The sequence below is a fragment of the Pseudocercospora fijiensis genome (genome assembly GCF_000340215.1).
Source record: "Pseudocercospora fijiensis CIRAD86 unplaced genomic scaffold MYCFIscaffold_11, whole genome shotgun sequence".
NCBI lineage: Eukaryota > Fungi > Ascomycota > Dothideomycetes > Mycosphaerellales > Mycosphaerellaceae > Pseudocercospora > Pseudocercospora fijiensis.
Window position 1 is genome coordinate 88024 of NW_006921542.1, and position 13216 is coordinate 101239.

At 44.4% G+C, this 13216-nt stretch overlaps 2 protein-coding genes across 2 annotated transcripts; one reads left to right on the top strand and one right to left on the bottom strand.

Moving 5' to 3' along the window:
* Positions 1-7492: 7492 nt before the first annotated feature.
* MYCFIDRAFT_179677 (uncharacterized protein) lies at positions 7493-9898 on the bottom strand (the record flags this gene model as incomplete). The annotated part of the gene is made up of 10 exons (XM_007933713.1): positions 7493-7584; positions 7623-7632; positions 7662-7779; positions 7824-7968; positions 8015-8264; positions 8291-9364; positions 9394-9458; positions 9498-9511; positions 9549-9570; positions 9610-9898. The coding sequence occupies 10 exons, from the start codon at positions 9896-9898 to the stop codon at positions 7493-7495; spliced, it is 2079 nt and encodes a 692-aa protein (XP_007931904.1).
* Positions 9899-10320: 422 nt separating this feature from the next.
* Positions 10321-11409, top strand: MYCFIDRAFT_98289 (uncharacterized protein; the record flags this gene model as incomplete). The annotated part of the gene is made up of 1 exon (XM_007933714.1): positions 10321-11409. A coding segment is annotated over one exon (1089 nt), but the record flags the coding sequence as incomplete, so codon positions are not given.
* Positions 11410-13216: the final 1807 nt, after the last annotated feature.

Below are 13216 nucleotides of genomic sequence, written 5' to 3' on the forward strand. Positions count from 1 at the left end.
TATCCTAGAACACTTCCTCCGAGAAGTATACAAATAGAATTTAGAACAAGGTCTCTACCCCGAACTAGGGTAAGAATACTAGTACCTACTATATACGGACCTGCTTTAGCGTCGTAGGAACTCTACGTAAAACGAGGGGGGGGGCTACTATTATAGTAGCTGCCTAGAAAGCACCGACAAGTCCTATAAGCTAGCCGCTATACTATAAAGTAATATCTAATCTAAGTTACCTTAGCGATAGGGGCCCCCTACGAAGTAGGTCGCTTAGTTAGCCGCCTATTTAGCCGTATAACGTAATACCTTAGGGACTCCCGCGGAGTCCGTATATAGTAGAATAATACGTTACGTATTAATATACAAACGACGGGACTATACTAAACTACGCGTACGCGTATACGGACGATAGTAAGCGAGATAGATAGAGTCGTAGGATAGATCCGAGTAGTAGGAGGGAACCGGAAGATAGGGAAGTACTAGGAGAAATATATTTGCTTAAGAGCGGTTAAACGAGTTCGTATACGCGCGCCGCGTAAGTTAGCTAGGAAATAAAGTAGCTACGAGATAGCGGATAAGTAGGACACGCGCGCGCGCGCTTAGCGCGTAGGGAAGGACCTAAAAGTAGAGGTTTGCTAAGAGATAAGTAAGCAAGGCATATATACTTACGCTTACGCGTCGGGCGCGCTAGACGCCCGTAGGGCGGGATACTAAGGAAGGGGCTCTCCCTCTAAGGTACCCTTCTTCCTTTCTTCGCAGTTCGTCTTATATAGATAGTAGCTATATTAATTTAGTACTTCCTTTAGTTCCGTTTAAAGTTTAGTATACATTCTTACTACTTAGCCTCTAACCCTTATACTCTTAGACTCTATCGATTATAGCGCCTTAGAGTTCTTAATACTTAGGATAGTATAGCTCGAGGAGCGGGGACTCTAGTAGCGTACCTAGCAACTATGTCTTTTATAGCTAAGAATTATACTACTAGACTAACTAGCTAGAATATAAAATAAACGAGAAATACTTAGAATATATACCTTTAGGATACTAGATTCTCGGCACTCCTACTAGGGATTTTAGGGATAGGCTAGGATATCCTATCTAGACGACTCTAGTTATAAGGAGACATCTATAACCGGCTATCTAGAGGAAACGGCTCGTTAGTAGGTAACGAGAATAGTATCGGCTCTATAGGCGAAGAACCTAGCTCCCTTTCGAGCTCCTACGCCTATTAAATAGAGGCTTCCTCCGCCTCGAGAGCTTATACCTCCTGATCTTCCTTTATACGTAGCGACTTACGTAAGCGACGGACCTTTACGCGATACTCGAAGAGCTTCCGCGTAAGAAGGTCCTCCTCCTCTTCGGCCGCCTTAAGATCTTTAGCTATCTTTAGGCGCGCCTTCCGGATTTTCTTATACTCTATACGAGTAACTTGTATATTATAGGACTAGCTATATAGGGCGCACTCGGAGTAGCGACCGGAACGAAGATCGACCTTATAGGGTTTACCGGCCTATTCGTAATAAAAGTAGCGGATTAGTATTTCGAAACAGTCGGCGAGGATATTGTTTACGATATTTTCCTTACGCTAGCGAGAAGACAAGTCCTTCGATAACTTTAGTATAACAAAGAAGTTAGGAATTAGAAAGTTCCGGAATAAGGGACTATTCCGCTTAAGAAGGGGGATAGTATTACGGATCTAATTAGTTAGAGTCCTTATATAATCTTAGAGCGACGCTAAGACTAGCGGGCTAAGCTATCGCTCTATCTTATAGAGCGATAGGAGCGGTCGAGAGCGATAGCGTCGCTTACGTCGCTTACGACTATAGACAAGATGTCTCTTTTATATTTAGGAACGCCGGAATGCCCTTATAGCTCGAGGCGTTTAACTTATATTACCTACTTACTAATTGGAATTACCTTTATACTAATTATTCTGTCTTAGCCTCCCGCTTGTATTAGTCTCTCTAAAGAAGCCTCGGCTTGTACGTAATAAGAAGTCACCTAACGATCTATCGCGAGTAACCGTAACAATACTAAAGGAGGTTCCGAGAAGCTTAAAGGCGATAATGTTACTAGATAGCTATCTAAATATAGTATAATTGCTAGTATAATATATTATTTTAGTAAAATTAATAAAGTCTTAGATACCGCTAGTAGATTACCTAATAAACAGTGACGTAGCTTAAATATAGATAATTTTACTATTAATAATAGAGACTTCGACTATCTTGTTATATTAAGAAATATTCTAGAGATATTTAAACATCCTACTAAGCTATTTTAGGCCCGAGACTATAAGACTATATTAAAGACTATATTAGAAATATTCAAAATTATAAGGAGTTTAGAAAAGACCTTAGAAAATCCTAGTATTAAAGCTAATCCGTTTCTAAAATACGGGTTAGAATAGGCTATTACAAAAGCCTTAGAGTATTATCCTATTAAAGATACGACCGTTTTAGATAGTAATAGTAAAACAGTTACATTTGATAAACTAAAAGACTTGCTAGTTGTGACGGTTCTGAATCCGTATTTGAAGTTATAAGTTTTAGAAAGTCCTCCGCTTAACTTTAGCCCTATTATAATAAATAAAGTAAAAGATTATCTAAGAGAAATATATAATAGTTATAAAAGCGAGTATAATAGTACTGGGGGCCGTATAGATATTTATAACGAATCGTAAGTTACGGTTGCTAGTAGTTCTAGAGCGAATAATAACGATAGCAGCGACGACGAATTCTATATTAAAGATAATAAAGTACGATTAGAAACAGACGAGTTAGAGACCTACTTATCTAAGCCTAGAGTGCCGAACGATAGAAATAATAGAAATTTACTAGAAGATTATTATAGAAGTATAGAGTATAGACTACCTATTATTTATAATATAGCTTAAGATTAGCTATCTATGTTAGCAACATCGGTACCTAGCGAGTCGTAGTTCTCTATAGCAGTCGATAGATTAATAAAGAAACGTAATAGACTTAGCTCGGCGAATCTTAAGAAACTTATTATATTAAAGAGTCTAGGGGTTATTAAAGACGAAGAAGATATAATAAAAGATAAAGAAGTAGATATAGAAAGAATTCTAGAAGCATTTAGTTCGAGTAATAAAGGAAAAGAAAAGGCTACTAAGGAAGATTTAGATTTAGAGGAATTAGAATAAACTATAGGGCTTCTAAGTAAAGACGATAAAGAATTTAGTAAAGATAAAGACTACGATGCTTTAGATATAGACAATACAGATATAGACCTAGACGCTAAAACAGGTTTTAATTAGATGAGAAGTTAGTATAGCCTATAGTATAAATATAGAGAATAATAGAAGAATATAGTACTATAATGCTAGATATTGGCTTTATAAGTACCAATAGTACTTGCTTAGTTTAATGCTACAGTATAGGAAAAAATGTAATAAGACTAAGATCTAGAGAGGATACTCTTTTATAATTAAGGGTTATTCTATTTAACTACTAGAAATATTTATATTAGAGATTATAGGGTTTCCTACGTATACGATATAAATTCTGTTGTTATATAGGATGGACTTTTACTAAGTCCGACCTAGAATACTACTATTTAGTCCCCAATGTATACTACTTTAGCGTTAGATTGCGTTGGATTTCTAAAAGTCTATTATCGGGGCCCCCCGGCTTCTAGGGCTTTTATAGCCTTCCTACGTATACGATATAAATTCTGTCGTTATATAGGATAGATCTGTACTAAGTCCGACCTAGAATACTACTATTTAGTCCCGAATCTATACTACTTTAGCTTTAGATTGCGTTAGATTTCTCAAAGTCTAATATCGGGGGCCCCCGGCTTCTAGGGCTTTTATAGCCTTCCTACGAATACGATAAAAATTCTATTATTATACAGGATAGATTGAGACTAAAACCAATTGTTTATTCTCTTAGTATATCTAATAATCTCTTTAAATCTTAAAGGATAAAAAAACAAAAAAAAACAAGGCCTAAATCAAAGTTTTAGTAGGGTTTTAGATTACCCCTAACTAACGATAGTGTTTGGTAGTTATATAGGCTATATATAGCCTATCTTAGAGCGATATTAGTAGCTCTAAATGTCTAAGCCTCCGAGAATTTCTTCGATTTCTAAAACAAAAATTAGTACTCGTTTCGGTATTCTAGTTTATACTTACGTTCGGCGGTAAATTCTTCTAAGTTTAGAGTTAGCAAATCCTCGATTTAGGGCTCCGGAAGAGGGAGGGGACCCGGTATAACTATCGGTAGATTCTCGTTATACTAAACAGCGACTAAAGCCTTTAGAAACGCAAACGCGGCGGCAAACCTTAAAGGCGGGCAGTAGCTTACGTACGGCGCGTTTCTAAGTCGTAGATACGCTCGTTTAGAGTCCGAATCTCGGCCTTAAGGTCCTTGATTTTGTCTATATATTTCTGAACCTTACGAAGGGTATACTTAAGAGCAAAGAAGTCGCGACGCTAAGTCGGGCTTCGAAACAGAATTAGCGAACGAACCTAGCTATCGTAGTACAAACCCGTACTTCTTTAGCGTAATACGTTTACCGAGGGACCTAGCAAAGTTGTAACGGTAATCGTAGGCATTAAAGCCGTACGGATGGTAAAAACGGCGCTATCGAGACATCTCGAAAGGTAGAGATTTATTCGGAATTTATTAAGTTGTTCTATATTTCTTGTCTACGTTGCGAGTTTGTTTAGATAGAGAGACTGCGCTATACGGTCGCATAAGACGTATAGTTATACTCTATATACCCCGCTCTAAACCCGCTCGTAGAAACATTCCTAATTTACAGCTACTATATTAGGAAATAACTTTAAAAGGCTTCGAATACCGTATAGAATTCTATAGGACGGGTTAGTAAGAAACTCTAGAAAAACAAGTTATAAGTAATCACGATATATACTACCTAGTCTATATATTTAATATTAGCTTAATATATATAGTATTCGTTTAGATATTTAGATTTAAAGTAAGATATATTTTAGATTATTAAAAATATTATTTTTCCTAGCGAATTCTAGATCACTAGATAGCTTCATAATAAATTACATAATTTCTAAGTATATAAAAGACTAGGTTTCCTTTTCTAATTATTATATATATAGCCTTTTTAAGCTATATTATAAATTTGCTTTTTAGATACTATTACTTTTGCAGCTATCCCTATATCTATATCATTAGATCTATTATATTACGAGATTTCTAATCTTTTTAGTATATATATTAATTCTTTAATGTTTCTATTTATAGCTACTATATCTAATAAATTAGTAGTTCTCTCTAGATTTAGTTTTATTTACTTTACTAGTATTAGTACTATAACCTAGAACTATTAGGTAGTAAAAAAATCTAGATTTCTTGAACTATATAGAGAATTTTTCTTTATACTATAACTAGTAAAACTATAAAGATATCAACTTCCCTAATAGTATATTCTAAATTATTTTAAAATTAATAGCTCTCTAGGTTTAATAGATACAGCTCTAGAAAACATTATAATATATTTAAGAGAAATAAAGACAAGGACTGATATAGGTTGCACTTTGTTAGAATAAATAGTATAATAGTAATTACCAATAAATAATTAATTCTCTTTAAGTATTAATTTATTTAGTTTATTTTAGTTTATTAGAATTGGTAATATAGCCTACTTAGTTTAGATATAAGAAAAATTAGATTTTCTTTAGCTATATATAGATTTAGTTTAAAATAGTATATCTAATAAACATATAATAATATTAATTTCTTTAAAAATGTATTCTAAAACGTTTGAAAATTAAGCTCTCTATAGTTTTACAAGATATAGCTCTAGTAAATATTGCAATATATTCTAGTAAAATAAGTATTAGGACTTATATATAAAATACCTTACTATAATAACTTGTATAATTGTAATTACTAATAAATAAGTAGTTCTTTCTAAATCCTGTTTTATTTAATTTACTAGCATTCGTAATATAGTCGACTTAGTTTAGTCTTGAAAAAAATTTAACTATATAGAATTTCTTTAATAGTTTATCTATTGAAACTATAAAGATATTAACTTCTATAAGAACCTACTACTATTATTAGAATTTTAAAAATTAAAATCTTTATAGTTTTACTAGATATTTCTATAGTAAATATTATAATATATTCTAGAGAAATAGATACTAGGACTCGTATAGAATACAATTTACTATACTAAAATAGTATACTAGTAATTACTATTACTATTACTATAGAATTCTCTATAGGATTACTATTACTATTACTATTACTATTGCCAATTTGACTTTACTATTTACTATTTACTATTACTATTATAATTACTAAGGTTTTTACATCTCTACTATAAACGTAGTCGACCTTCCTTACAATCCTTAGTCTAGAGAGGAGAGTACGCAAATATAATCCGCCTTACTATCGGTTATACTAACGAGCGCTAGCCTAGTTAACGGTTCCTAGAGAGTTTGTTGCCTAATATACCTTGCGATTAGTAGAGTAAGATGCATTCGTAAACGAAGAGTATCTTGCTATACTTCGGAATCGTATGCCTCGACTTTGCTATCGGTAGTCTATAGAGAAGAGTGCATCGGGATAATAACATGCGTCGTAGGACCTAAGCTCTATTCATAACGAGAATGATAAAGATCTACCTTACTATTAGTAGTGCGGAGAGCAGACGGCATCGTAATAGCCTCGCTAAAGATAAAGAGGCGAAGTTCTACCTTGCTATCGGTAGTCCGTAGAACTAGTGTCTATTAACGAGGTGCACCTTGCCTATAATTAGTAATCTGGAATAGAACCCTCGTAATATAGCTGTCTGCCCTACTATCGGTAGGCCGGAAAGAAGAGGTGCCGAAGTATCCTGCTAGGACTAAACTAAAGAGCAATATAACGCTAATTAACCTTGCTTTCGTAAATGTAGTCTAGGACTAAGCTATCGCCGCAAATTAGTCTAGTGTCCTCGCTATCGTAGGGAAGGTTTCTTAAGTTTTAGGATAGTACTCGAATTAGAAGAGTAGTTCGCTATTTCTCTACCTTGCTATCGGTATAGCGTGCCTTAAGAGATTTATAGAAAACCCTATTATATACTGCAAAGACTGCCTAGAGAGTAATTTGCTATCTACGTTGCTATCGGTATAGAGAGAGAGTTTTAGGATTTATAGAAGACCCTACTAAATGCTAGAAAGACCGCCCGAAGAGTTTTTCGCTATTATATGTATCTTGCTATCGGTATTATAATCTTGCTATCGGTATTATGATTCGTAGAAGAGCCTACGTATAGGAGAGACCGCCCGAAGAGTGCTTCGCTATTACCTACCTTGCTATTAGTAGGGAGGGACGGTTTTAAGATTCGCGGAGGAGCTACTACGTAGTGCAAACATCGCCTAAAGAGTGTTTCGCTATCGTCTACCTTGCTATCGATAGAGAGAGAGCTCTAACGCTAGAAGGACCGCCTAGAGCGTATTTCGCTATCATCTACGTTGCCATCGGTAGGGAGAGTTTCAGTCCCGCTAGAACCGCCTAAAGAGTCCTTCGCTTTGATCTCCCTTGCCCTCGGTGGGGAGAGTTTCAAGATTCGCCGAAGATACACCGCCAAATGAACCTTGCATCGACCTTGCCATCGTCTATAGGGAGAGAGACTGGGGATTAGCTGAGGAGCGGTATTCCGCAACCGTCTACCTTGCCATCGGCAGTGGGAGCTTCGAGATTCGCGGAAAAGTCTACGTGCTGGAAGGACCGCCTGAAGAGCCCTGCATCGACCTCCCTATCGTCGATACTGAGAGGGACTTGAGAATTGCTGGAGAGCAATAATGCGAGGCCCGGAGAGGATTATTCGACAACCATTCACCTTGCCATCGGTAGAAAGATTTTCGAGATTTGCGGAAGAGATCGACCTTGCCATCGGCAGAGAAAGGGAATGCCGCAAGGGCCGCTGGAAACTCATTCTGCCTGCGGCGTCTACCGTGCCATCGGTAGGAGAGTGTCGCTTCATGTTTCACGACGAAAGGAAGAAGTGTCAGTGTCCTTTGTACTCGACTTGGTCCAGCTTTGTTGTTTGCTGTAAAGCCCCAGCACCACGTCAAGGTGCGAGTACATTGCCAGGGTAGCTTTTACCCAGTTTTCCATCTGCGAGGGTTTTCGAAAAAGGAGTGCACCCACAACTCCAATGTGCCGCCGAGAGGACTTTACTGGTCCCAATGCTCCGGGCAGGAGTCGGCCAAAACTTTGGCCTGTTGAAGCCAGGTTATGGCGGCCTGGTGCCGATGCGTCAACTCCGGCAGCCTTCCTGGATCGCGGCAGTCCAGCACAGCCTGGCGATCTTCTTCCTCCCTCTTCTCGGCGGCGCGGACCAGCTTGGCTGCAGCACCGCGAGGTTTTGGCGCCATGTTGCGCTGCTGCCGCTGTGGCGAAGGAGGCGAAGCAGGCGGAGGCGGGGGCGTAGAGGGCAAGGGCCCGAGGGAAGAGGAGGGCCGGGAGGAGGATGAGGGCCGGTGGGAGGAGCGCGGCAGGAGGGAGGAGCGCGGCAAGGGCAAAGATGAGAGGCGCGAGGAAGATGCTCGGGGCATGGAGGGAGCATTCGAGCCCACAAAAGTCGAAGACCGGCCGTCCGACAGTGGCCGCTGACCAGCACGGCCTTGCTCCGGAGAGCGGCTTCGACTGCGAGAAGGCAGCTTCTTCTTCTTCTCCTCCATCTCCTCCAGCTCGGCGCGCAGCTCTCGCAGATCGCATGGCATCAAGTGCCAGTCCGCTGGCACGCCAGCTCCAGACGGCGAGACCAGTCTGTGCCGCACAATCTCGACCAGCCTTGCGACAAGAGGGCGCCACTCCTCATATCGAAGCGCAATCCAGCGGAGCGTCGCAAGCGAGCGCTCAGGCCAGAAGGGAGGAGTCCTGTTTCCAGGGATGGTCCAGTCCCAGTCCGGCCATTGCTGCGAGACGCTGGCGACGGCAGTCCTCTCGAGCTCGATTTTTGGCCTGACGGCCGAGACTTGCTGCTCCAGCTCCCGCGCATGCTCAAAATTTGCCATAAAGGCCTGGTATTGTTGTGGGAATTTCTCCCGAAAAAAGCGCTCGTATGCATGAGTTTCCAACAGCCGTTGGGCTGTCTGATGCACGTGCGACTGCAGCCAAATGATCAAATGATCGGGCCTTGCGGCCGCTCTTCTTCCAGCTTGATTGAAAAAATATTCCTCTTCCAAAAGAGGGCCGGCGGGCGCAGCAGCAGCAGAAGCAGGAGCGGAGGCGGAGGCAGACATGATGGCGGCGGAGGGAGGCAGCGATCGCAGAGGCAGAGGCGGCGGCAGAGGCGGCGGCAGAGGCGGCGGCAGAGGCAGAGGCAGAGGCAGAGGCAGAGGCAGAGGCGGCGTTGGTCTGGTGGGATTCTCTCCTTGTCTTGGATCTTGGACTTGACGTTGTCGATGGTGTCAGAGGACTCGATCTCAAAGGGTGGCCTTTGAGCCTGCGGCCTTGATGCAGCTACCGAGAAAGAAGAAGGGGAGAAGGTTCAGTTGGCACTTGTCCTTGCATCTCTACCTACATCAACTGCCTTCCCTCCTTGCAGTGCACCTACTGATGCATCCGTCCGTTGCTACCTGCTGTGTGCTGCTCTTACTGTCTAAGCTGTCACTCGCTGACAGCTTGTGTGGTAGGCACAGTCGTGAACTCGTACGATGCTGCGCTGCTCTTACTTTGTAAGCTGTCAGCGAGTGACAGCTTGTGGAGTAGGTGCCGTTGTGGAATTGTACGATGTTGTGCTGCTCTTTCTGTCTGAGCTGGAGTAACGCGAGCGAGACATCCCCCGTCTCGAGAACGTGGGGTGGCAATGTGGGTGGAGCGGGATTGGCACTCGGCATACCTGCCCACCCCACATCCCGATCTTTCTCTCCGCATCTCCATCTCCATGCGGAGCTTGTCATCAGATTGCCAGCGCTGACACACCGCCTCTTCATCCTCTTCAACCATGGCGGCTTTGGCAAGCGACGACCATCGCCCGACCACACATCTACCAAACGCTGGAGGTATCGTGCCCGGGCCACCCAAACATTTACAGCGCACAACTGACTGGCAGACAGTGAAGAGGACTCGGCCGCACGAGCACGAACACGAACATCAACTGCCGCGCAAGAGTGCGCGCTTCGAGGCGTCGCAATCGCACGCGCATCACGAGAAGCCTGCGACAGTCTGTCGGAAGCGATCGAGACCACAGCACGAGACCGAACCAGCGTCGCGCATAGAAGCAGAAGCATCCCATAAGCGGCGCAAGCGACGGCGGGAACCTGCCAAAGAGAGTCCAGCGAAACTAGCCTCACGAGGCAGCCACCACGACGACAAGGGCGGCGATCCAATCGCATACTGGGCGGCGTACAAGCGGTGGCCTCGACAATACTGTGAACAGGGCGGACACATGGAGAAGCACATGCTCGCGCGGAAGAGATCTGTGTCTGGGCGGAGTAAGAATGCCTCAGACGTAGGCTCTGCAACACGAAGCTCGTCAGACCAGGGCGGTTCGAAGCGCAGTGAATACAGCAGCCAGCGGTACGAAGAACTTCTCGAAACCAAAGGCGTCTTCATGAAGCTGCCATCGTCCACCAAGGCAAACGAGAAGAGCAGAGAGTTGTGCAAGATTTTGCGTGAAACGGCGCAAGAATATCCTCGAGACACTGGTTTTCGGGATGATCTCTTCGAGGCTACATGCAGCGGCATTTACAATCGAAACGAGGCCAGGATCATTCGAGACATCGGCGACCTCATCGTCCCATCTGCAGAAAACCTCGCAAAGCGGGGCGCAGGACATTTGGAGCGCCTGGTAGAGAGCGTCAATCAAACCTGGGACTGTTCTATTGCCATTACGACTACGCGACCGAAGCCAGACTTCTCAGTTGGTTTCCGCGAGAAAGCCTTCACGCAAGAGCAGTACAACAAGATGAAGCCATTCCTTGGTGATCGCGACGAGCCATCCAGTTACTTCAAGGCAACCTCGTACATGTACTTTCCCTTCCTGACCAGCGAGGTGAAGGCTGGCAATGCACCTCTTGACGTTGCCGACCGCCAGAACGCCCACAGCGCCGCCATTGCAGTACGAGCGGTGGTGGAGCTGTTCCGGCTCGTCGGACGCGAAGAGGAGCTTCATCGTGAAATTCTTGCCTGGTCCGTCTCGCACCACGATCGCAGCGTCAGGATACATGGATACTTTGCCGACATTGGCGGCCCAGAACCCACGTACCACCGCCACATGATCCGCGATTTCGGTATTATGGACCAAGACGGGAAGGAGAAGTGGACAGCATACCAGTTCACGAAGAACGTCTACGACAATTGGATGCCGGAGCACTTTGCTCGAATCTCTTCCGCCATTGACCAGATTCCCGCCCACGTCAGCTTCTCCGTGTCGAATTCTGACCTGCGCTTCCCCGAGCAGTCGGAATCCGGCTTGTCGCAGGACCTTGGTGCGCAAAGTCTTGCCCAGTCCAGTGCTGGCTCTGCTTTAGAACATCCTCGAGATGATACTCAGTCGTGTGTCGATCAGGACTTAGTCGCTACGCCTGGAACTTCTGTACATGACGCTGCACTGTTCAAGAGGCCGCGCAATGCGCGTGGAGAGGAGCGGAAATAAATGCGAGGACGGGGGGGAAAGTTGGCTTTCTTCAAGATTTCTCGGTAGCTCAATTGTAGCGGCAGACTCAATCTCATATGCAGCGACGGGTTCAGTCTCATTCAGCGAGAGACTCGTTTTCCATTGTAGCGGGAGACTCGATCTCGATTGCAGCGGCAGGCTTGATCTCGTTTGTAGCAACGGGGTTCAATCTCATTTGTAGCGGCAGGCTCGATCGCATGTGCAGCGACAGGCTCAGTCTCATTTGCAATCTTAATGTATTTCTCAAAGCTTGTACAGATATCCTCGTTCTTGATCTCGTCTTAATCTCCCTCTCCTTTGCCGTCTCATGCCCCTCGAAGCTTACAGAGAGAGCCTCGTGCTTTTTGCAGTCCCAATCTCCTTCACCTTTGCCAGCTGATACTCTTTCTCGACTGCAGTCTGAGGCCTGCATCTGCACCTTCGCAGCACAGTCTCGTTCTCCTTGTCATCTCCTGCGATGGGTGCTTCCTCGGAAGTCGGTCTCGAATCGCGAAGGCAGACGGGAATGCTCGGCGGGTAGGCGGACGCGATTTCAAGGCGCGTGGGCGTGGGCGTGTGTGTCGTTCATCTGATGTCCCTGCTGGCGTGCATCTGCGATGCCATAGAAGTGTGCTGTGCCAGATTAGATTGTATCTCGCTGGTCTGGGGGGGAGGACTGCTAACAGTGCCGCGAAGGCATCTTCCACATGGTTACCGCCGGCGGTGTCGAGCTTCAGCACATTGGTTTGTCGGCTTGAACACTCAGCGTGCAGGATAGAAGACTCGTGTCAGAGATCGAAGCGACCCAGCGGCCTCGCCCGTTGGATGTGTCGTTCTTCTCTGTCTCGTAGTTCTATTGCTCGACCCCTCAAGGAGGCGCTGGGATTTGGGGCTGGCCGTGACAACCGAGCGCCAAGCTACGCCCTCCCGAGCCTGAGGCTGTCTCTACGCGCTTACTTCATCCTATCGGGGGTTACAGACGCCGTGACAACCAAGCGCCAAGCTACGCCCATCGCAGCAAAAGCAGCCACCACTTCCGGCCCAGGATCCTAGATGCGCACAAGAATGCCTCGCTATTCCTAGGCCCGAAGCAGCAACGACATGCTCTCGCCACGGCACCGAAATCATAAATCTCTCCCCAAGGTTTTCACCGATGCTACCAAATCGCTACCAAAGAAGCGAGAAGGCAACAGAGCGCTCCGCCAGCGCTTGTGCCTCGCGATCCTCGTGCACATCCTATGCGGCTTCCACCGCTTCCTAGAACGGGCCCGAGCAGACGACCGATGAGCCCAAGCACACAAACAATCCGAAGCTGCCAGCGCCGGGGAAGGCCGTGAAAAAACAAGCGCAGACGAAAGCAGAAACATCTACGGCATTGTACGAAATCGAGAAGATCGTACGCCAAACAACGACGGCAAAGGGCGAGCTCCCATTCAAATTGCTGGGAAGTTGGAGGTACGCCTTGCCTTATTGCGTAAGATGATGGTCAAGTAGCAGAATGTCATAGTTGGCCACTTGATGGCCTGGGCATGGGGTGGACTGAGAAGACGAGGATATCGTGGCAGAATGTCGGATTCGGCGACTTGGTGTGTTGGTAATGAGATGGACTGGAATGTTGAGG